The following is a 24,047-nucleotide window of genomic DNA, read 5'->3' as shown; positions in this document are numbered from 1 at the left end:
TCAATTTTACATTACAAATTATTTATTTGTTTAAAAAAACTAAAAACTAAATCAGTCTTCAGTTTTACATTACAAATTATTTATTTTATCAAATAAAACATGTGTTAAGGCATTCGTAATTCACACAAAACATGTCGTATACCCATTAGGATAATTCGGAATGTTTTCAAATTATTTTTAAATCACTGGCATGATTATGCAAGTAAGGTTTTGATTGGTGGACATGAGCTCCAACTGGCTGGTGTTAGATCCACATGTAATAGTGGAGCTAATTTTAATTAGATTGCGACTTGGTGCTTTCAGAACATCTGTGGAGTGCTTGTATGTTGATGGACACGAATCTAGTTTATGTGCTAGACGTGTACAGCTTTCTCTGCAGTATGCTATTTTAACTAAATCAAACATCCTGCACATAATGTGATGTTTGATAACAAATATATGAAGTTCCTTCATGCGAAGCCGAATGCCATTCGAACATTTGGTCTTCGCATTAAAGCCGCACACCCTAGTTCCATCCAGCGAAAATAAATTATAATTTGGTTAATCTACAAACCTGTAACACACTTAGATCACGTTTTTATCAAATGGAGTGAAAAAGCAGGTTTTATATCGATAAATACCATGGGAATCCCCATGTCCCAATTGCTTGAAATAATTTTGAAAGTTAGTATTCTGATGTCACCGGTAGATGTCGCTCGAAGCACAACAGTGCCTACGTCACGACAAATTTCACAGACTTGGGGTGCGTTTCTTTCACCTCTCCTGGACATGTTCCAGCTGTTCTGTCCTGGTTGTATCCCCTCTCCAGATATCGTAAGACTTAGCAAAATTATTGGTTTTAAGGGTTTGTAACGTTTTGTATTGAGACACTTACTTGTCTGAACTTTATTGTTACTGAAAATGTTCACGAACTGTGAAGATAAATCTCACATATGAACAACAACAAATCGGATGTTGATTGCGCGAACCGTGCACGAGAAAACAAACCGAACCAAAATGATAACGGTCACGTGATATACCAACGTCTGTGACATTGAAATGGAAATATCCCCTCTAAAAATAGATTAGACCTTGTCTGCTCAACGGTTTTTTCTCAGACGTGTGTGCGATTTATGAAATACAAAAAATGCATTTTGTGGTATTACAAAAACCAGGATTACCAAAAAACACTTCAGGTGAATGGAAATGTATATTCTAAATAATAAACGGTAAGTAAAGTGCAATTTTATTGTGAAAAATGGGTTTAATAGCAAAAAACAACGCCGTAATGGTTAACAACTAGCCGTAACTAGGGTGTGTTCCTTTAAGCAGTTTTTATCAGTTTCCAACATTGATTTTAACGGACATTTTGGAAACGCCTTCATATTTTGTTTTACCACCTTGGTGTATCAAACCAAAAATTCTCTTCGATCTTGTGTATCTGAAGAAAGATGGCACAGATGCAGTTATCCAAACAACATTTTGTGGAAATCCAAGAGAGTTATCGTGATTACATCCCCATTCACACAGACGGATCACCGAGATGGGAATTTTGTGGATTCTGCTACACTGTTTCCATCAGATCCACATGTAATAGTGGAGCTAATTTTAATTAGATTGCGACTTGGTGCTTTCAGAACATCTGTGGAGTGCTTGTATGTTGATGGACACGAATCTAGTTTATGTGCTAGACGTGTACAGCTTTCTCTGCAGTATGCTATTTTAACTAAATCAAACATCCTGCACATAATGTGATGTTTGATAACAAATATATGAAGTTCCTTCATGCGAAGCCGAATGCCATTCGAACATTTGGTCTTCGCATTAAAGCCGCACACCCTAGTTCCATCCAGCGAAAATAAATTATAATTTGGTTATCTACAAACCTGTAACACACATAGATCACGTTTTTATCAAATGGAGTGAAAAAGCAGGTTTTATATCGATAAATACCATGGGAATCCCCATGTCCCAATTGCTTGAAATAATTTTGAAAGTTAGTATTCTGATGTCACCGGTAGATGTCGCTCGAAGCACAACAGTGCCTACGTCACGACAAATTTCACAGACTTGGGGTGCGTTTCTTTCACCTCTCCTGGACATGTTCCAGCTGTTCTGTCCTGGTTGTATCCCCTCTCCAGATATCGTAAGACTTAGCAAAATTATTGGTTTTAAGGGTTTGTAACGTTTTTGTATTGAGACACTTACTTGTCTGAACTTTATTGTTACTGAAAATGTTCACGAACTGTGAAGATAAATCTCACATATGAACAACAACAAATCGGATGTTGATTGCGCGAACCGTGCACGAGAAACAAACCGAACCAAAATGATAACGGTCACGTGATATACCAACGTCTGTGACATTGAAATGGAAAATATCCCTCTAAAAATAGATTAGACCTTGTCTGCTCAACGGTTTTTTCTCAGACGTGTGTGCGATTTATGAAATACAAAAAATGCATTTTGTGGTATTACAAAAACCAGGATTACCAAAAAACACTTCAGGTGAATGGAAATGTATATTCTAAATAATAAACGGTAAGTAAAGTGCAATTTTATTTGTGAAAAATGGGTTTAATAGCAAAAAACAACGCCGTAATGGTTAACAACTAGCCGTAACTAGGGTGTGTTCCTTTAAGCAGTTTTTATCAGTTTCCAACATTGATTTTAACGGACATTTTGGAAACGCCTTCATATTTTGTTTTACCACCTTGGTGTATCAAACCAAAAATTCTCTTCGATCTTGTGTATCTGAAGAAAGATGGCACAGATGCAGTTATCCAAACAACATTTTGTGGAAATCCAAGAGAGTTATCGTGATTACATCCCCATTCACACAGACGGATCACCGAGATGGGAATTTTGTGGATTCTGCTACACTGTTTCCATCAGATCCACATGTAATAGTGGAGCTAATTTTAATTAGATTGCGACTTGGTGCTTTCAGAACATCTGTGGAGTGCTTGTATGTTGATGGACACGAATCTAGTTTATGTGCTAGACGTGTACAGCTTTCTCTGCAGTATGCTATTTTAACTAAATCAAACATCCTGCACATAATGTGATGTTTGATAACAAATATATGAAGTTCCTTCATGCGAAGCCGAATGCCATTCGAACATTTGGTCTTCGCATTAAAGCCGCACACCCTAGTTCCATCCAGCGAAAATAAATTATAATTTGGTTAATCTACAAACCTGTAACACACTTAGATCACGTTTTTATCAAATGGAGTGAAAAAGCAGGTTTTATATCGATAAATACCATGGGAATCCCCATGTCCCAATTGCTTGAAATAATTTTGAAAGTTAGTATTCTGATGTCACCGGTAGATGTCGCTCGAAGCACAACAGTGCCTACGTCACGACAAATTTCACAGACTTGGGGTGCGTTTCTTTCACCTCTCCTGGACATGTTCCAGCTGTTCTGTCCTGGTTGTATCCCCTCTCCAGATATCGTAAGACTTAGCAAAATTATTGGTTTTAAGGGTTTGTAACGTTTTGTATTGAGACACTTACTTGTCTGAACTTTATTGTTACTGAAAATGTTCACGAACTGTGAAGATAAATCTCACATATGAACAACAACAAATCGGATGTTGATTGCGCGAACCGTGCACGAGAAAACAAACCGAACCAAAATGATAACGGTCACGTGATATACCAACGTCTGTGACATTGAAATGGAAATATCCCCTCTAAAAATAGATTAGACCTTGTCTGCTCAACGGTTTTTTCTCAGACGTGTGTGCGATTTATGAAATACAAAAAATGCATTTTGTGGTATTACAAAAACCAGGATTACCAAAAAACACTTCAGGTGAATGGAAATGTATATTCTAAATAATAAACGGTAAGTAAAGTGCAATTTTATTTGTGAAAAATGGGTTTAATAGCAAAAAACAACGCCGTAATGGTTAACAACTAGCCGTAACTAGGGTGTGTTCCTTTAAGCAGTTTTTATCAGTTTCCAACATTGATTTTAACGGACATTTTGGAAACGCCTTCATATTTTGTTTTACCACCTTGGTGTATCAAACCAAAAATTCTCTTCGATCTTGTGTATCTGAAGAAAGATGGCACAGATGCAGTTATCCAAACAACATTTTGTGGAAATCCAAGAGAGTTATCGTGATTACATCCCCATTCACACAGACGGATCACCGAGATGGGAATTTTGTGGATTCTGCTACACTGTTTCCATCAGACACATTACTTTCCATGAGATTGCTCGATTCAGCATCCATCTTTACTGCTGAAACCTGGGCAATCATTAAATGCATACTGTCACAGACCACTGACCTAATAAATGGCCTAACAAAGTATTACCTAAACAAATATAAATTTGATTTGTCCCTAAATGTATTTTATTCAACCATCTATGTAACCACTATACTCCACTTACTAATGGTATGTTGTAAAAATAATTGAATTATAGCAATGGTCCATAATTCAACAGCTAATATTGCCAAGAGGGTTGACATGGATTTTACTCCATCATGGCTCAGTTATGGTAATGCGATAAATAGATTTGGTTTCCAAACATTAATGTAATTATCATTTATTATCACTTTTTAGAGAAATGAGGTCCTTAAATCTGTGACAGTATGCCTTTAAAGCCCTAGAACAGATTATGGATTCATATGCATTCAAATACATTATTTTTACAGACTCACTTTCGTGTCTCCAAGCTTTATAGTACATGAATTTGGAGCATCCCTTGATTGGGATGGTGATACGAAAGTGTGTCTTTTTATCCATTGTCAATAAAGATGTTATATTTTGTTGGGTACCCAGCCATGTTGGCATTAAGGGCAATGGAAAGGCAGATTTTGCTGCCAAGTCTGCTTTGAATGTGTCCCCTGTCAGTGTTGGTATCCCCATCTGTGATTTTAAATATCATATTAGCCAATATATCTTTTCGACATGGCAAGATGATTGGGGTGGCGTGATCGCGAACAAGCTTCATTCTGTCAAGACAGTCCTGGGAGAGTGGCAGTCCTCCTACAGGAAGTGCAGAAAGGATGAGTCATGCTCGCATCGGACACACACATTGGACGCATTCATTTATTTTAAAGAGGGACCCTCCTTCTCAGTGTGGACATTGTCAGTGCACACTGACTGTGCGCCATAGTTTGGTGGAGTGTAATCACCAGAAGCCGACGAGAAACTATATATTTGCCAACAGAAATGTTTTGTTATCTTTTAAACTCCACCCAGAATTAATTTCAAAGTTTAAAAAAAAGAGGTTTGATTTCTATACTAAGTTTTAAAATATACTTACCTTGATATTTATGTTGTATTATAATACGTTTCCCCACAGCTATGTTCGCTGTGGGTTTACATAATTATATAGAGAATAATACAAGAGTGGCCGTTAGATAACATTTATCTTACAACGAGTTGTTTTAAAATATTTCTAACGAGCGAAAGCGAGTTTGATACGTTTTTAAACAACGAGTTGTAAAATAAATGATATCTAACGGACACGAATGTATTATTCTATTTCTTACATATCCTCAAAAACTGGTTTTAAGTAAATTTTAACATCTCTTTTGGCTAAAAGTTATTTTTAGTTCTTTCACTTTGTTGCAAACTTATGAGTTACAGACGAATGATTGTCAGGTTGACTATACGTCACAGTGTAATCGATTTTGATAGTGCTGTTTTTTCTTTGGATGTATGACATTGGTGACCTAGTCATCACCTTAGAACAGCCAGTCGTATGTTTTTAACTTGTTAACACACGTACATGTGTAAACAAGTATGTGTTATAAAAAATAACGAATGATGTTCTCACCAACGGTGTGTAAGAAATAATTTTAATTCTTGATGTAAATGATAATAATTTCCAGTTCTGACGCCCAATAGCCGATATGTATATTTGTTCTGGGGTGTCGTCAAACATACAATCATTCATTAACTGAAATACTGATTTCAATCAGACTGCGCAGCTGACTGACATTATGTTTGACCTGGAGTCAGATGGGAGATATGGGCGGGGGCGTTGCCTCATTGGCGGATTCATAGGGGCCCGTGGAAACACACCCGTCAGGGGTGAGACTTAGCTCAGTGGTAAAGTGCTCGCCTGACATGCGGTCGATCTAGGATCGATCCCCGTCAGTGGGCCAACTGGGCTAACTTTCCGTTATAACCGGTTCTCCACCACTGGTGTGGTATATTTACTATCCTGTCTGGGATGATGCATATAAAAGATCCCTTGCTGCTAATCGAAAAGAGTAGCCCATGAAGCGCCGGGAGCAGGTTTCCTCTTTGATTACGTCCGGCACGGTGGCCCTTAATCATATGTTCGACGCAATATAGCCGTAATTAAAATTAAATGTTTTGAGTGCATCATTAAACAAAATCTGTCTTTATTTTTTTTCCACTCCGCCCGTTTCAAGTTCTGTTTTTAATGACTTAATTTTTTTTTTTTTTTTAAATTTGAAAAAAGAAGTTCATCCTTCATAATATACAACATTAAATTGCCCTTAAAATATGCCTCTGGGCATCTTTATTTTAAAAAGGGGCGGGACGTTTGTTTTGTTTTGTTTAACGACACCATTAGAACACATTGATTTATTAATCATCGGCTATTGTATGTCAAGAAGCGGGACGCAGCCCAGTGGTAAAGCGATCCCCGTCGGTAGGCCCTTAGGGCTAATTCTCGTTCCAGCCAGTGCACCACGACTGGTTTATCAAAGGCGGTGGTATGTGCTACTCTCTCTGTGGGATGGTGCATATGACAAATCCCATGCCACTAATGAAAAAATGTAACGGGCTTCCTCTCTAAAACTGTTAAAATTACCAAATGTTTGACATCCAAATAGCCGATGATTAATAAGTCAAATTTTCCTAGTGTTATCGTTAAACAAAACAAACTTTAAAAAAAAAACCCAACAAAAAACAAACGATTGCCGTCACTTAGAATGTGTTACTTAGAATTAAGTATGCTCACCCCCTCCCCTAAGATGTAACCCCCCCCCCCCCCCCCCCCCCCCCCCCCCCCCCCCCCCCCCCCAAGTGAAAGCAGCTCGCTGCAGTCCAACATTATGTTTAACTAGAGACCAGGTTTCTGCTCAGCAAATATTTGAACTTGTAATTTGGTATCAGGTAGTACCCGGACTGTCGAGTTTGTGGTGAAACTCTTTTCCGCTCGCATAACAAAGTGCTGTTTCACGTCTTATCTGACGTCGTTCAAAGTACCTTACAATTTTAAAATTATTAGTATTAGTATTAGTATTTTTGTTTTATTTTATTTTTTATTTTTTTATTTATGATTATGATTTTGTTTTGTTGGGGGGTGGGGGGTAGGCAAATGTAAGAAAATAGTTTATTTCAGTTACAACTGAAACCTTTCCAAGAATATACAAGCAGGTCAAGTCACGTCATAGGATTTAAAGAGACATTCCTGAGTCTGCTGCATTGTAAAATGTTTCCGACTAATACTATATTTCTACCATTTAAACATATTAAATATATTTTTTGGTTTAGGATATCAATGTCTGTATATTCAATGTGTTTCTGGTCGTCTTAATATTTGTAAGAAGCCCAAACTGGATTTTGTCTTCAAATAATTTCGTACGTACGAAAAAATATATTTAAGGAAATAAAATGAAATTTAACCTAGTAAAAATATTAGAACGATCAGAAACACGTTCAATACACAGCCACTAATATTTTATGCAGAAAAATATAATTGATATGTAATTATAATCGTAAAAAGTCTTTGTTAGTCGATAACATCTTAAAAATTGCAGCAAACTCAGGAATGTCCCTATACAGGAAGGAAGGAAGGAATGTTTAATTTAACAACGCCCGTAACACATTTTATTTACGGTTATATGGCGTCAGACATATCATTGGCGAAATGACAAAACCTCGTAACTACACTTTTCAAAATTTTACAGGAGAGCAAAAAACCTGAATATTTTTCGAAAAATACGTTATTTTGTTATAGTCGTTATTATGCAAACATATTAACAGTTAATAGTGATAACTACTTAATAGTGGGTGTCAGGTCTACAAATGTAGTTACTACATTTTACACCTGAAATGTCGTTGAAAATGTCAGTTACGACATTTTGATCTAGAATTTAACACAGAATTAACTACATTTGAGGCAAAATCTATACATGGATTAAATACACATACAATCAGGTGTAATTAACTGGTTTTATTTACACATAATCCATGTAATGTGTGAACATAATGCAATGCTGAGCGTCATGTCCACACTCTAGCTTCTCGCTTTGTAGATACGTTTTGTCATTTTGTTTCTTGGACCAGTTATAATACGACTATTTGTCATGTGACAGTTAACCACTTTCTAATAGGCCGATAGTTACGATCTTTTGACAAAAGCAGAATATGAACATTCTAACTCTGGAAATTCCAAAAAGTGATTTCACGCCAAAAGCCTAGTTACGACCTTTTGTCATTTCGCCGACGATATGGTTAAGGACCACACAGATATTGACAGAAAACCCCCACTTCATAGGCTACACTTTTCAGTTAGCAGCAAGGGATCTTTTATATGCACCATCCCACATACAGGATAACACATACCACGGCCTTTGGTATACCATTTGTGGAGCATTGGGTAGAACGAGAAATAACCCAATGGGCCCATCGACGGGAATCGATCCTAGATCGATCGCGCACCATTCGTGCGGTGTACCACTGAGCTACATCCCGCCCAAACTGGATTTTAGGAAATAAAATGAAATTTAACCTAGTACAAATATTAGAACGATCAGAAACACGTCTAATATACAGCCACTAACATGTTATGCAGGAAAATATAATTGATATGTAATTACAATCGTTAAAAAGTCTCTGTTAGTCGATAACATCTTAAAAATTGCAGCAAACTCAGGAATGTCTCTTTAATGTACTCTCGCCGGCTCCTCCTTCCAGGATAGGAAGGGGGGGGAGGGGGGGATAAGAGGGGATAACCCACACTAGCCCGAGTACTCTGACTGTAAAAGACCTAGACGGACATTTGCCGTATAACCTTCCAAATGTCCGTCTAGCTCTCTTTCAGTCAGAGTACTCTGGCTACACCCACACATTCGTGTACAAGGAAGTACAGCCAGAAGCGGGGTGGGGGTGGGGGGTGGGGGGGGGGGGGTGTGTGGGGGGGGGTGTATGTATGTATGTATGTATGTATGTATACATACATACATGTTTTTCTCGATAGCATTTCGTGGTTTTACAAACATCAGGATTACCAAAAAGCACTTCAGGTGAATGGAAATGTGTATTCTAACTAATAAAATGTAAGTAAAGTGCAATTTTATTTGTTAAAAATGGGGTTTAATAGCGAAAAACAACGCCGTAATGGTTAACAAATAACTGTAACTAGGGTGTGTCCCTTTAACCATATGTCCGACGCCATATAACCATATATAAAATGTATTGGAGTCGTCGTTAAATAAAAACATTTTCTTCCTTCCTTTAACATTTAATAAGTCATCTTACTGGCTTTCAGGGGTGGGGTGCAACCTGTGCAACCTGTGCAACTTCAGTATCTACTGGTTAGTGAGAGAAACGTCCGCTTAATCGTTAAAACTGGTAGTCAGTACCAGGATGCGAACCTAGGACTGAGGGTGATACACGGTCGGTCTAGGATCGATTTCCGTTGGTAGACCCATTGGGCTATTTCTCGCTCCAGACTGGAATATGAAAGGTCGTGGTATGTGCTGTTCTGTCTGTTGGAAAGTGCATATAAAACATTCCTTGCTGATTAGGAAAAATGTAGCGGTCATGTCATGTCATACTCATAGGGTTTTACGTGCACATTCAGAACAAGCTGTTGTAGCGCACGCCTGTCGTGGGCATAAGAGCCGGCTCCTCCGTCCATGACAGGAAAGGTGGGGGAGGGGAGAGGAGGGACCGCCTGCACTGGCAGGTGCAAGGGAGCACCAGCAGCCCGATCAAATCGGTAGCAGGCGGGTGGGGGTGGTGGTGGTGCTATGGAATTTGAATGGAGCAGTTAAATGCCAAAGAGAAAAAGGTGCGCAATTTTGATTGAGGGAATTTGGCGCAATTTTGAACGGTCGGTCGAAAGGTAAATGGCCGAGCTAATATAGGTTTTGCAGAATTGCCAAATGTTTGAGATCCAATAGCCGATGATTCATTTATCAATGTGCTCCACTGGTGTCGTTAAAGAAAACAAAACTTTTAACATCACCAAGGCTGGTAGCGAGTCTGTGTGTGGTCTGAGGTTGACCCACGTGTGATGTGAAACACGTCGTGTGTGGGCTCGGATCTCCAAGTGGTTACCTTTGGCGCCTTTCTGTACGTCTCGGTGTCTTCAGTGACGTGTTAACCGCAACTACTTCCTGTAAGCTGATACTGCTTTCTACACGACAAACAGATTATATTGACATGTCAATGATTGTGGCATTCGTGTGCTTTAATAAACAGTCAATAATGGTTACAAGTTCGGCTGAATAGTTACACATAATTTGAATGAAATATTCCCAATATTGCGAGCCTAACGGTGCAAACTGCAATTTATTTATTAAACAGATTGATTGATTTCAACTTATTTTCGTGATTGTATCCACTTAAGGTTCAAGCACGCTGTCCTGGGCACACACCTCAGCTATCTGGGCTGTCTGTCCAGGACGGTGGGTTAGTTGTTACTTGGTTAGTGGTTAGTGAGAAAGAAGAAGGGTGTAGTTGCCTTACACCTACCCTTAAGAACTCGCTCTGGGTTGCAGCCGGTACCGGGCTGCGAACCCTGTACCTACCAGCCTGTAGGTCGATGGCTTAACCACTGCGCCACAGAAAAGTTTGTTGGACGCTAGCGTTCTTAAAGCCGCGATCACACTGTCAAGGATCGTCTGGCCGGATCCACGACGGATAAAAACCTCATGGATGCGCCACGGTTTAACTACGGTTTTCGACAGATAAACCAAGGCTTATTAAGGATACATTCCTAGTCTGCAGCTTGTCGCGATAAGACGTGTTTGTGCACACTGCACGTGCTTTTGCGGCTCGACTTGGGGATCCTTCGCTTTTGTTGTTTTTGTCAATGAAGTGAAGTTTTCTACTGGGATGTATGCGGCCATTGGAACTGATTGAATGCTGGAACGCTTCTCGTTTCGACAGTCTGCACCACCAGGTTGGATTCTTTTTTAGCGAGATTCCTCGCCTCCACGTCATTTATCCGTCTGACTATGTTGACTTGTATTTTTCATGACTCGTATGACGGCCATTCTGCAGAACGCCACGGTTGTTCGCGTTTAGTCTCTACATGTCCGAGCCTGTCCTAGCAGCACTGGAAGGTTGACCGCCCAACTCTAAGAAGAAATAGGAAGCGGCCCCTACTACTCTTTTCTAGACTTTACTTTGTTTTATTGTGATACCATCTCGTATCCTCCGGCTTCTCAAGATCTGTATTTCAGCACAGCACTACACCTTCAACGTCTATCGACTGTCAATCTAGGGGTTTTCTTAACGGGATGCAACCCATCTCGTCCCTACAAGCTGTGCACCCTAACGGCCTTAACGAGGCCACTCACATGGACATATTGATCGGACTTTAAACTGTTAGACCTTCGTTCAAAAGTTTATCTCGAAATTATATTCTTTTTTTAATATTATTAAATAGTCCGAGATCCTCTTTTCTTTCTCTTATTTATTTTTGGACTGTCCTTCTAAAATGCTCCAAATTATATAAATATTCGACCGAGCAGTCAGTTCTTTTTATTTCTGACGTAACTTTTTTTTCTTCTTTTTTTAAATTCTATTAACTTTGTTTACTAATTGCTATTTTCAAAATTCTGCCCATTTTCAATTCTACCCCCCCCCCCCCCTCCCCTTCATCCCGAGTCAGGCCACCGATCTTATCTAATTTCTTTTTTGTCCACCCAATCTAATCTAGCGACCAAATTTAATGAGTAGAATTTTCTTTATTAATTATATTAGAGATGCGCATCAAAATTTTAAAGGCCCACTATTTAATTTTTGGATGTAAATTTCAAAATTGTCCGCCTAATTTTTTTCTGCCCCGGGACAAGCCCCTGGCTATCCAGAGACAGGCCCCGGGACGGACATGCTCGAAACTCTAGTGATATATGAGCATGTAAAAATTATTCGCACTCGCACTTATTAAGGATAGGGGTTAGTTGACAACGGGTAGCGCTACGGTCGCTACGGGTCGCTACGGATCACTAAGGATCACTAAGGATCGGTACAGTTTAGTACGGACCACAACGGATTGTCACGAATGATGCCGGATCGTATCCGTGGCTAACCCGACGTCCTGATCCTTGACAGTGTGACCGGGACTTGAGGCCAGGGATTACTACGATTAAGTACGGATAAGTACGGTTTAAGGACGATTTATTACGGATTAGAACGGGTTATTACGTTCTTCTACGGATCATTAAGGATGTACTACGTTTGTTCGATCCGTGATGCATTTGTGAACATGTTAAAAATTTTCACGGACATGACATACAAGTACTACTACGATTGATCAGGGATTTAATGCCGGATCGTATCCATGGCTAACCCGGCGTCCTGATCCTTGACAGTGTGACTGGAGCTTTAGGTAGCAGTGTACCAATTAGTATGTCCATGGGTCAGTTAATTTGAATAGCACATTTAATTAACATTACCAGTCCTACCATTGGTAATGTGTCGCTGTTTGTTATAAAATGTTTCACCCGGCCTGTAAATTCTTGTAAATTATTTTGAACTAGTATTAATGTACCGACTACTATACTGTGCTGGAAACATGTACATAAAATATAATAATTTGTGTGTGGAACTAGTATAGTATAGTATAGTATAGTAGAGGATATGATAGGGCATGGCAGGGCAGGGCAGGGCAGGGCAGGGCAGGGCAGGGCAGGGCAGTATAATATACACATGTAGTATAATATAGTATAGTATAAGTTAGTAAAAAACTACCAGCTTAATCCCTATTTTTGTCTGATTTACGAGGGGGAATAGTATTTATATTCACGGTGCATATAGCAGGTTTAGCCACATTGTCGTCTATGTAACTGATTTGGTGGTATCACCTTTTAAACTGAATTGTCTCAACAAACAAACAAAAAAACGCTCGCTTGATGTGCGGTCGGTTTAGTAATCCAGTACAGATAACTTGAAAAATAGGTGAATCTAGGACAAATTACAACAGAAGTTTTTTTGTTTTATCTTGTTTTATAGCATCGATCCGCGTCAGTGGGCACATTGGGCTATTTCTCGCTCCATTCAGTGCACCACGACTGGTATACTAAAGGCCGTGGTATGTGCTATCCTGTCTGTGGGATGGTGCATATAAAAGATCCCTTGCTACTAATGAATAATAACAACGAGTTTCCTCTCTAAGACTATATGTCAAAATTACCAAATGTTTGACATCCAATAGCTGATGATTAATAACTCAGTGGGCTCTATTGGTGTCGTTAAACAAAAACAAAAATCCTAATTTTTAAACATTCATTTAGTGCACAGGAACCTTTTTTCCGCTGAACATTATATAGATCCATATAATTACTACAAATATAACACAAACGCCTCACTAATTCAATTATGAATTTTATTTAACAATGAAAGCCTCATATAAACGTAATTACGTACACGAAGCGATATCACGATTCCATACATGTATAAAAATAAAACTTTTAGAACCATCTCGTTATTTCGGTTTCACGAGTAACAACATTTTGTGTAAATAGGATAGTATCTAGGACAGTCGGCAGAGCGCTCGTTTCTGGTGATTACGTCATAAGTGGACCCATTGTCTAAATGGGGTTTCCCCCGTCCCAACCAGTGTATAAAAACTGGTATATCAAAGGCCGGGAGATTTTTAAACTGTAGGCTCGTCTCACGGTATTATGGCATGATCACTTACAAATGCAAAAAAGACCATGATTTCCTGGCATGGTGGATACTATATGTTAGATACAGGCAAATGTTAAAAAAGAACCCACCTACCCCAAGATAACCAATTCTGAAGCAACACTTATTAGAGTCCATCCCACAGGGAACGCTTTTTCCATACTATGGAATTTACTACAAATTAATTATTTTGTGCAGATTGTTTTATAAATTTGACACAAAAAATAGGGTTTTTTGTTTGTTTTATTTCCTAAACACTTTTTAATTTTTTCTTACGTCAAACCAAACTGAAATTATTTACGTTTGTGTGTGTGTGTGTGTGTGTGTGTGTGTGTGTGTGTGTGTGTGTGTGCTGGAGGATGGGACGGACTATCGATGCAAAAAGTTATATATTCTTCCGACGCCTACGATGACATTTTAGATTTGTTTCATAAACTTCTATTCCGTGGTGTGGTGTGTGGTTTTGAGTAGACTCAAAACTTTGGCATATACAGAACAGTTCTTCCTATTCTTTTCGGGAATACAGTTAGAAGAAGCCCATTATGTCGCATACTGATGATTGCAATAAACAAATGGGTAACTAGTTTTTTCGCTGCATTGCTTTGGCTGTTCGTAAAAGTACCCCTGTGATAAACTGTTATGGTCATACGTATATAGTCCTCCAGCTGTAGTGGCGCACACACTGTTACTTTCTTTATGCTCAACCGGCAGAACACGGTTATAGGTTTCAACCGAAAACGCATCATCATCAGCTGTTGTTTTTGATTGGGAATGCGTCTTTTTCTGGGTCATTTCCGCCGGAAGTAGAGCCGCAGCTAAGAAATCTGCAGACGACATTGTGGAATGTCTTGAAGGGTCTGTGTAATGTTTCTGCATTTTGAGCAGCATCTTGAAATTGAATTTGTACGTGTAGCGCTTCCCCTGCACCTTGTTAAGGATCAGTCGATCGTAGTAATAGCGCAGCGCTCGGCTCACTTTGTCGTACGTCATGTTCCGTCGGTTCCGTCGTGACCCCCAGCGGCTGGCGACTTCGTCCGGGTCAACCATTCGGAACTCTCCGTCAGGGCCTTCCCACTTGATACAGGTCTCGTTGTCCTTGTCGGACAACAGTTCCAGCAGGAATTGCCACAGCTGGACTTGGCCACCGCCTGAAAATACAGTTTATATAGACTAAAGTTGACCGGGTATAGCATGTAGTTTGCACACATGTGTAACTTGTTGACATTGAAGCCCTTTTTGTGGTAAGTCCGGCCCATGCAAAAGTAGTGCGTTTTGTGTAAAATAGGTGTACTCTGGCCAGGCTTAGTATGTGTGTTTGTTTAAACCAGTATCCTGGGCTATTGCCCTCAGGCAGGAAAAGGTGCATAAAAATATCCATGGACCGTCTGATATTAATAAAAGTACTACAGAAACATATAGCGTAAATAATTGTGGTCTGGGGCCATATTAACTAGACGCCATTGTGTTTTGTATGTTTGTAGTTTACACCCAAGCTAATGTACGCACCTGCTAAAAGTAGCGAGGCCATTCTTCTGAGATCTGCGTCCTGCTTTTTCTGAGACTTCTCCAGCCTCTTCGCTGTGGAAAACACAAAAGTACAAAGAGAGGTTTTATAATACGTCATAAAGCAGGGATCAGCAAAATGAATCGTTGTGTTTTTGTTTTGTCCTGTCGTGTCCTGTCTATCCCTGTTCTATCTATCCTGTCCAATTCGGTCCTATCATGTCCTGTCCTATTCTGTCCTGTCCTATTTTGTCCTATCCTATGCTATTCAGTCCTGTCATATCATGTCCTATTCTGTCATGTCCTACCATGTCATGCCCTTGTCTTGTCTTTGTCTTGTCTTGTTTTGTCTTGACTTGTTTTATGTTTGTTTTTAAAATAACGAAAAGAAAAATAAACGATATGTCAGTACATTTTAATTGTTGGCGTCTAATATAATTTCGATTATTGATCGAGAGAGAGAGAGAGAGAGAGAGAGAGAGAGAGAGAGAGAGACAGAGAGAGAGAGACAGAGAGAGACAGAGAGAGACAGGGCGAGATAGACGTACAGAGCGACAAAGAGGGTGATACAGACTGAGAGACACACACACAGAGCGATACAGACAGAGAGAGAGAGAGAGAGAGAGAGAGAGAGAGAGAGAGAGAGAGAGAGGGAGACCGAGAGAGAGAGAGAGCCAGAGAATGAGAGCGAGAGCAATACAGCGATAGACATACAGAGCGACAGAGAGGATGATATATAATGTGTGTGTGTGTGTGTGGTGTGTGTGTGTGTGTGAGAGAGAGAGAGAGAGAGACAGAGAGACAGAGAGAGAGACAGAGAAAGAAACAGAGAGAGACAGAGAGAGATCAACGTTTAGTTTCTATCTAGAACAAATGTGGTTATTCAGATTACTTGATCAAACGTGTAGAGAGATACAGATGAAGAAACACAGACCAGTGCACCACAACTGGTATATCAAAGGCCGTGGTATGTGCTATCCTGTCTGTGGGATGGTGCATATAAAAGATCCCTTGCTACTAACACAAACATGTAGCGGGGTTTCCTCTATAAGACCATATGTCCAAGTTACCAAATGTTTGACATCCAATAGCCGATGGCTAGTAAATCAATGTAGTTTGATGGTGTCATCAAACAAAATCACTTTAACGACTCTTGGTTTAGATAATATATAGTGAGTAAGAAAACTCACATGGGATATACTATAGCCCATGTGGGTTTCCTCGCTCACTACATTAATAATACCAATTGATTAAATATACTTGGTATTTTTTATGTACTTTTCCACATACAGGACAGCACAAACTCAACCTTTGATATAAACACCACCACCACCACCACCACACCACCCCACCTTAGAAAAAAGAAACAAAGCAAAAAAACTAAACTCAAACAAACAAATCCAAATAACAAACAACAACAAACAAACAAAAACACAACATTACAATGGCAATCACTTACCAAGTGACGTTGTTTGTTCGTGTAATTCTTTTTCTCGGAAATGTTTACTTTCCTGGAGACCTATAGAAACAAATACATTACATTTTCAAAAGTACTACACTGAGTAAAGGTACAACAATATTATTATAGAACTGTTGGATATATATAGGATATTTCATGTTTGTTTGTTTTTTTTGTTTTTTTTGTCAAATATGATTTATATCTCATCTCGTGAAGTTTGCAATCATATCTCACAAGTCGCGCTTGCGCGACGAATGTGATATGATTGCAAACTTCACGAGATGAGATATAAATCATATTTGACAAAAAAACATGACATTTTCTATTCATTACACAACTTTTGGCAATTTACCTTTATTTTTAAAATGCCATCAGCAAAATAGTTCCGGCTTTCTTACAGTGAAGATAACACTTTCTACAGTGACGATAACATAGTTTAGAGTAAAATAGTGAAATTTTCACTCTAAAATGTGTTATCGTTACTGAGTGACTGATAACACTTTTATTTCACTGATATTTTAAGATATTTCACTAAATGTTATATAATAAATAGGGTTATCCATAGGGATGACTATTGCGGTCTGTTTTACTATTGCAATAGCATTGTGAATTATTAAATCGCTTGATAACAGTAATATGAATAGATATTTCGCAAAGCTATTTACCTCAGTCTTCCAATATGTATGAATGCATGTATGTATGTGTGTAAAGATGTATTGATGTATTGTTGTATGTATTGTTGTATGTATTGATGTATTGTTGTATGTATGTATGTATGTATTGATGTATTGATGTATTGGTGTGTGGATATCTATATAGTGTATGTATGTCGAGGTTGACTGTTACATTTATATTAACGCACGGGCGCTGGGGATAATTAAATCCTTCCTAGCCTCACAAATTGTCCCATGCCGTTGCTGGGACTCGAACCTGTGGCAGACTAACCACGATGCGCTCTGAGCTATTGAGGCATCCATGTATGTATGTATGTATGTATGTATATGTGTGTGTGTCTGTGCGTGCGTGCGTGTGTGTATGTTATCATCTTCAGTTTGAGTAGTAATATATAATTCTACCGTTAAACATTTCATTGTTATAAGGCATTATGATCCCCCCCCCCCCCCCCCTTAAATATTGGAAATTCCGACAAAGTGTCATATCATGAAAATCATGTCTTTATATATGATAATATGTCGGAACCAGTTCACTAAATCTACTGTTTTCCTCTTCCATGTACACAGAAATATACAAAAATAGTTTAAAAGATTTGTAAAACCACATTTTGAAGAAATGAGAGAGACGTTTGACCAGTCCAAAATGGTGACCTTTTGACCTCTGCTAACCTAATTAAAATATTTACTTTGTTTGAAATTTTATTAATATATAGTAGAGACAAGTAGCGTTAATATAAGGGGTCATTTGTTATTGTATCTTGTATACTGACCGAACTACAGACATGTTAGTTATCCCTACCCCTAATTCCTACATGGCGCAGATTTCAACATTCATAGGAATAGATTTAGCAACTAAGAACCTCCATTCCGTAAACTACATATATCAGGGTATTCATAAATTATCTAGCTAATGTGTTGAGGGTATTCAAAAATACCCTGAGACCTTTTGGAACTGTTCGGTTAAATAAATAGAGACCGTGTCCGCTTCGATAGAGATTGTGCCCTCCTCCACCCCCCACCCCCCACACACATCTGATATCGTTCTTACTTGCCTGCACACGCACACACGCACGCATGCACATACACAGGCATACATGAAACCTTTCTTATGGATGACTCGATAGCTCAGAACGTATTGTGGTTAGTTTGCAATTTGTGTGCGATTCGGTGCCACAGGTTCGAGTCCCAGCAACGGTATGGGACAATTTGTGAGGCCAGTGCGTTAATATCTATTATTAATCTACGTGTAAAGTACACCGCGAAATTCTTGCCAAAATAATTAATGTATTTACTAAACTACAATGCATTAAAACACATTAGGCAAACATGACCGTTTAAAACCTTTGTACAGGAGTTCTGGTTGAAGCTTACAGTTTCTTTCTTATATTATAAGGTTCATTTATGTCTGTTTGTGGTGGGGACGAGATATAGCCCAGAGGTAAACCGCTCATTTGATGCGCAATCGGTTTAGGATCGATCCCCGTCTGTGGGCCCATTTGGCTATTTCTAGTTCTAGCCAGTGCACCACGACTGGTATATCAAAGACCGTGGTATGTGCTACACTGAATGTGGGAGGGTACATATTAAAGATCCGCTGCTGCTAATAGAAAAATGTACCGGGTTTCCTCTGATGACTACGTGTCAGAATTATCAAATGTTTGACATTTAATAGCCGATGATTAATAATCAATGTGCTTTAGTGGTGTCGTTAAACAAAACAAACTTTAAACTTTTTTTTTAATAAGAATTTAGATCCCTCTTATATTAATTTTTCAAGTCTTTCTCACCTAAACTCGGATAATTCGTGCTGTCTGTAAAAATGCATTCCATAATATCATTGAGCAGGCTGGAGGTCTGAAATTCTGGAGGAATTTTGTCTGTACTACAATTCTGCTGTGTTTGATTTCCACTGTGATCCAGACTCGCACAGCTAGTCTGAGAAAAATAGTTGTGTTCCATAGACTTCATTTCCATGTGTTCCTCATACGAAGGAGGTCGCTTAAGGTACTGTGGGTCAACGGGTTGGAGGTCAACCATGTCATGGCCGCAGTTCACATCCGGCAAATACGATTGGTCGTCTGTGAAGCTGTTGGTATAATTGACCAATGGTTGAAGGTATCCTGTAGCACATGGGACAACGCAGTCAATGTCGTACACAGGGGTCAAGGATGAATATGGGTCTTCCATGAGGCAGCTTAATACTGACATTGTTTCAGACGATCCGCCACCTGAGCGAAAAAAAAAAGAAGAAACTAAATAATAACCCTTAAAAATAAAATTAAATGCTTTGTAGGGGTAGCTATAGGATTATTAAAGGGACACACCCTAGTTACGGCTAGTTGTTAACCATTACGGCGTTGTTTTTCGCTATTAAACCTATTTTTCACAAATAAAATTGCACTTTAATTACCGTTTATTATTTAGAATATACATTTCCATTCACCTGAAGTGTTTTTTGATAATCCTGGTAATCCTGGTTTTTGTAATACCACAAAATGCATTTTTCGTATTTCTTAAAAACCGACACACGTTTGAGAAAAAACCGTTGAGCAGACAAGGTCTAATCTATTTTTAGACGGGATATTTCCATTTCAATGTCACAGACGTTGGTATACCACGTGACCGTTATCATTTTGGTTCGGTTTGTTTTCTCGTGCACGGTTCGCGCAATCAACATCCGATTTGTTGTTGTTCATTTGTGAGATTTTTCTTCACAGTTCGTGAACATATTCAGTAACAATAAAGTTCAGACAAGTAAGTGTCTCAATACAAAACGTTACAAACCCTTAAAACCAATAATTTTGCTAAGTCTTACGATATCTGGAGAGGGGATACAACCAGGACAGAACAGTTGGAACATGTCCAGGAGAGGCGAAAAGAACGCATCCCAAGTCTGTGCGCACTCTGTGAAATTTGTCGTGACGTAGCCATTGTTGTGCTTCGAGCGACATCTACCGGTGACATCAGAATACTAACTTTCAAAATTATTTCAAGCAATTGGGACATGGGGATTCCCATGGTATTTATCGATATAAAACCTGCTTTTTCACTCCATTTGATAAAAACGTGATCTAAGTGTGTTACAGGTTTGTAGATTAACCAAATTATAATTTATTTTCGCTGGATGGAACTAGGGTGTGCGGCTTTAAGAGAGAGAGAGAGAGAGAGAGAGAGAGAGAGAGAGAGAGAGAGAGAGAGAGAGAGAGAGAGAGAGAGAGAGAGAGAGAGAGAGAGAGAGAGAGAGAGAGAGAGAGAGAGAGAGAGGTGGTTGTAAGAAATTTACATCAAACAGAATCGCGCACTGACGTTATAATCAAACCGAGTCACACACTGACGTTATAATCAAACTGAGTCACACACTGACGTTATAATCAAACTGAGTCACACACTGACGTTATAAACAAACTGAGTCACACACTGACGTTATAAACAAACTGAGTCACACACTGATGTTGTCGTAGTCAAAACTAAGAGGCGAGACGTAGCCCAGTGGTAAAGCGTTCGCTTGATGCGCGGTCGGTTTAGGATCGATCCCCACCGGTGGACCCACTGAGCTATTTCTCATTCCAACCAGTGCTCCACAACTGGTGTAACAAAGGCCATGGTATGTACTATCCTGTTTGTGGGATGGTGCATATAAAAGATCCCTTGCTGCTAATTGAAAAGAGTAGCCCATGACGTGGCGACAGCGGGTTTCCTCTCTCAATATCTGTGGTCCTTAACCATATGTCTGACGCCATATAACCGTACATAAAATGTGTTGAGTGCGTCGTTAAATAAAACATTTCCTTCCTTCCTTCCTCCTAGACAAAACTACCGCTGTGATTGCTTTCTTCTAGTGTCAAATGCTAAAACTGCAAACACGCAACGTTGGAAAGCATAACAAATCGCAGGAGTTAATAAAGTTAATATTTATGATTTAATCCAAATGCTGGTGTATTACCCCAGAAACAGTAGTTCAGTTTAAACTTGTCCGACTGACGATCGTGTTCTACTCCAGGGCCGTAGCTAGGATTTTTTGTCGGTGGGTGCAAATGAATTTGTGCCCCCCCCCCCCCCCCCCCCCCCACACACACACACCCCGGGAAACTTTGACATCTAGAGGCTATGAAATACCATTTTGTAGCCATCACAGGGAAGTTACATACTTAAAACGTCAATATCAGTAACCAGTAATTTTGATTTTGAGGCAACTGCCCATCTTGCCACCCCCACCCCCCGCCCCACGCAAGCTACGGCCCTGTACTCAAGCCTAATATCAGTTCGCCCTGCTATATTATAACATGTAAAAATGCAGAGGGTTTTCTCCGAAGGCCATACATGTGTCAGAGGTACCAAATGTTTCACATCCGGTGACTGATGATTCATTAATCCTTTGCAAATAACTATATGTCTTTCTATTTGTATATATGATTTTTGTTTTAACCCTACATGTCGTTCTGGGTTTGTTTTTTTTTTTTAATAATAAATATGTAGAATGGTGAATGAATCAGACATATTATGTTCGTGTGTGTTTCCGTGGTCGCCTGATTTCGGCATCGAGCAGACGTCCTCCTACGTAATGCGCGGAGAGTGCTATAAATAAAGCCACGTCAGCGTGACTCACCGGGATGTACATATGAAAACTTGTACACGGTTTATTTAGCTGTCTCGTCGTCCAGTCGTAGTCATCACTTCCATCCAAACTGTTTCTAGTTGAGAGATTTATTTTATTTTAGTATGAGGGCGTTGTTCCTGCAAGTTTTCCCCCAAACAACATTGTTTTATTGTTTTAATTTATAGGTATTTATATCTGCACAATCAGGGTTGGAAATTAACATGAAAACCATGGTCGCCAGCAGGGCCAGTTGAAAACAAATCTTACTGGCCCTTCTCAAATTCAACTAGCATCCGATTATCACATAGGAATTTAACTGCACAGCCAAACAATATTTTGTTGCATAATAACCATGTGCTCACCGTATATAGTCCGTTTGCGTTAAAGAAAACCGATGAATTGGCATTTAACTTCATAATAAATTAAGTTAAAATTCATATAAAACATATAATTAAGTTTTAAACCCATACCAACTCACATAAAAAAATTAAAAAGAAATCCAGTATAAATAAAGATGTATTGGGTTTTTTTTTTCAAAGTACCATTAAATTATACATATTAAATCTCATTTTTAATACAGGATAAAATAAATGCAGTACAAGAGACTAAACGTAGAACTGCGCGTGGTTTAGTAAACTAGTCTGGTAGTAGTAGTCCTCTTTCTGGCGATGCAAGAAGGATGGAATAAACTTTGTGGCGATGCAAGAGGGGTGAAATCCCCAGCAAATCATTTCCTCGTGGCTGTCCTCCTATAAACGAGGCACTAGATAGATCCATGGAATCATCCACTGTTTTGCAAAATGCCCATTCGACTCTGCTTTGTGCAGAGATACGGCCCTGATCATGCATTACGGTTGTGCCATTCAGATTACCTTGGATATTCCATCAATGGCCCTGAAAAGAGTTAACCTATGCAGTTTGATGGTAATTTGTAAATCATTTTTGTTTTAATTTACTCTGCACTTTTACCCCAATAAAATGTTATTTGAGACGGTATGGGTTTAAAACTTAATAAATTAATATGTTTTATATTAATTTTATCTATATTAATTATGTTGGTGCTGTCTAAATATAGAACATGTTCTATGTCTTCTGCTGCCAGATCTGTAGTGTGTTTTGTCATATTCGATTCAGTATCAGCGTGTTTCTTTTTTAATTAGTACGAAACTCGCCAGACCTCAAAATCCTTTGTGAAATTCGTAGTCGCCCTTAGCCAATAAAGGTCGCCACGGGTGACCGGGCGACTGCTAATTTTTAACCCTGACAATGCACAAAAACAGTTTATTATTATTATATTGTGCATATAGATGGTGGCGGATCGAGGGGGGGGGGGGGGGGGGGGGCTAAATTTTGCGACAGTTATATTTTTATTTTTATATTTGTTTTTTTTACGTTACAGAATCTGGGGAACAACTAATGAAAATATCTGGCCTTGCTCATGCCCCCACCACCTCACCCAACTCCTTAAATGGATTTGATTAATGTTTATTAGTATTAGTATTAGTAGTAGTAGCAACCCTCATTACCAATTGTATAAAAATAAAAGTGTATTTATTTATTGGCAATGGATAATAGTATTTACACCAATAATCAATCTCACGTATTACTACCAATCACAGATGCAACTGTTTTTACTCCGTAAATATTTGATGCACCTCGAACTTTAATTTGACACGTAATTTTCTTCTTTGATACAATGCAACCAACAGTCATTCAGTAGAGATTGGGTAGGTTTTCATTGGTATAGTCTTACACTTCTTTGTTAAGTTGCATAATGGCGGCCTTCACAGCTACTGAATTTATGGAATTCATCTTTGATGGCGAAATATTCAGCACGATGTGTGTACGCTAGTCGACTGGCTCTATGCTCAAAAAGATTCTTAAAAGCACCGTGGGCGGGACGTAGCCCAGTGGTAAAGCGCTCGATCGATGCGCGGTCGGTCTGGGATCGATCCCCGTCGGTGGGC

At 39.1% G+C, this 24,047-nt stretch overlaps 1 protein-coding gene across 3 annotated transcripts in view; it reads right to left on the bottom strand.

Moving 5' to 3' along the window:
* Positions 1-14,099: 14,099 nt before the first annotated feature.
* The window catches only part of LOC121386344 (ETS-related transcription factor Elf-3-like), a 76,621-nt gene continuing 66,673 nt past the window's right edge, over positions 14,100-24,047 (bottom strand). For all 3 annotated transcript variants that reach the window (XM_041517222.1, XM_041517221.1, XM_041517223.1), the window contains 4 exons: positions 19,271-19,711; positions 16,810-16,869; positions 15,354-15,425; positions 14,100-14,995 (listed from right to left, as the gene is read on the bottom strand). In XM_041517222.1, coding sequence (XP_041373156.1) covers positions 14,388-14,995; positions 15,354-15,425; positions 16,810-16,869; positions 19,271-19,711 — 1,181 coding nt within the window. In that variant the 3' untranslated portion in view covers positions 14,100-14,387. The remainder of the gene's footprint in view (positions 14,996-15,353; positions 15,426-16,809; positions 16,870-19,270; positions 19,712-24,047) is intronic.

The sequence above is a fragment of the Gigantopelta aegis genome, chromosome 12, assembly GCF_016097555.1.
Source record: "Gigantopelta aegis isolate Gae_Host chromosome 12, Gae_host_genome, whole genome shotgun sequence".
Classification (NCBI taxonomy): domain Eukaryota; kingdom Metazoa; phylum Mollusca; class Gastropoda; order Neomphalida; family Peltospiridae; genus Gigantopelta; species Gigantopelta aegis.
The sequence above is the reverse complement of the archived record's forward strand: the minus strand, read 5'-3'. Positions and strand labels throughout refer to the sequence as shown.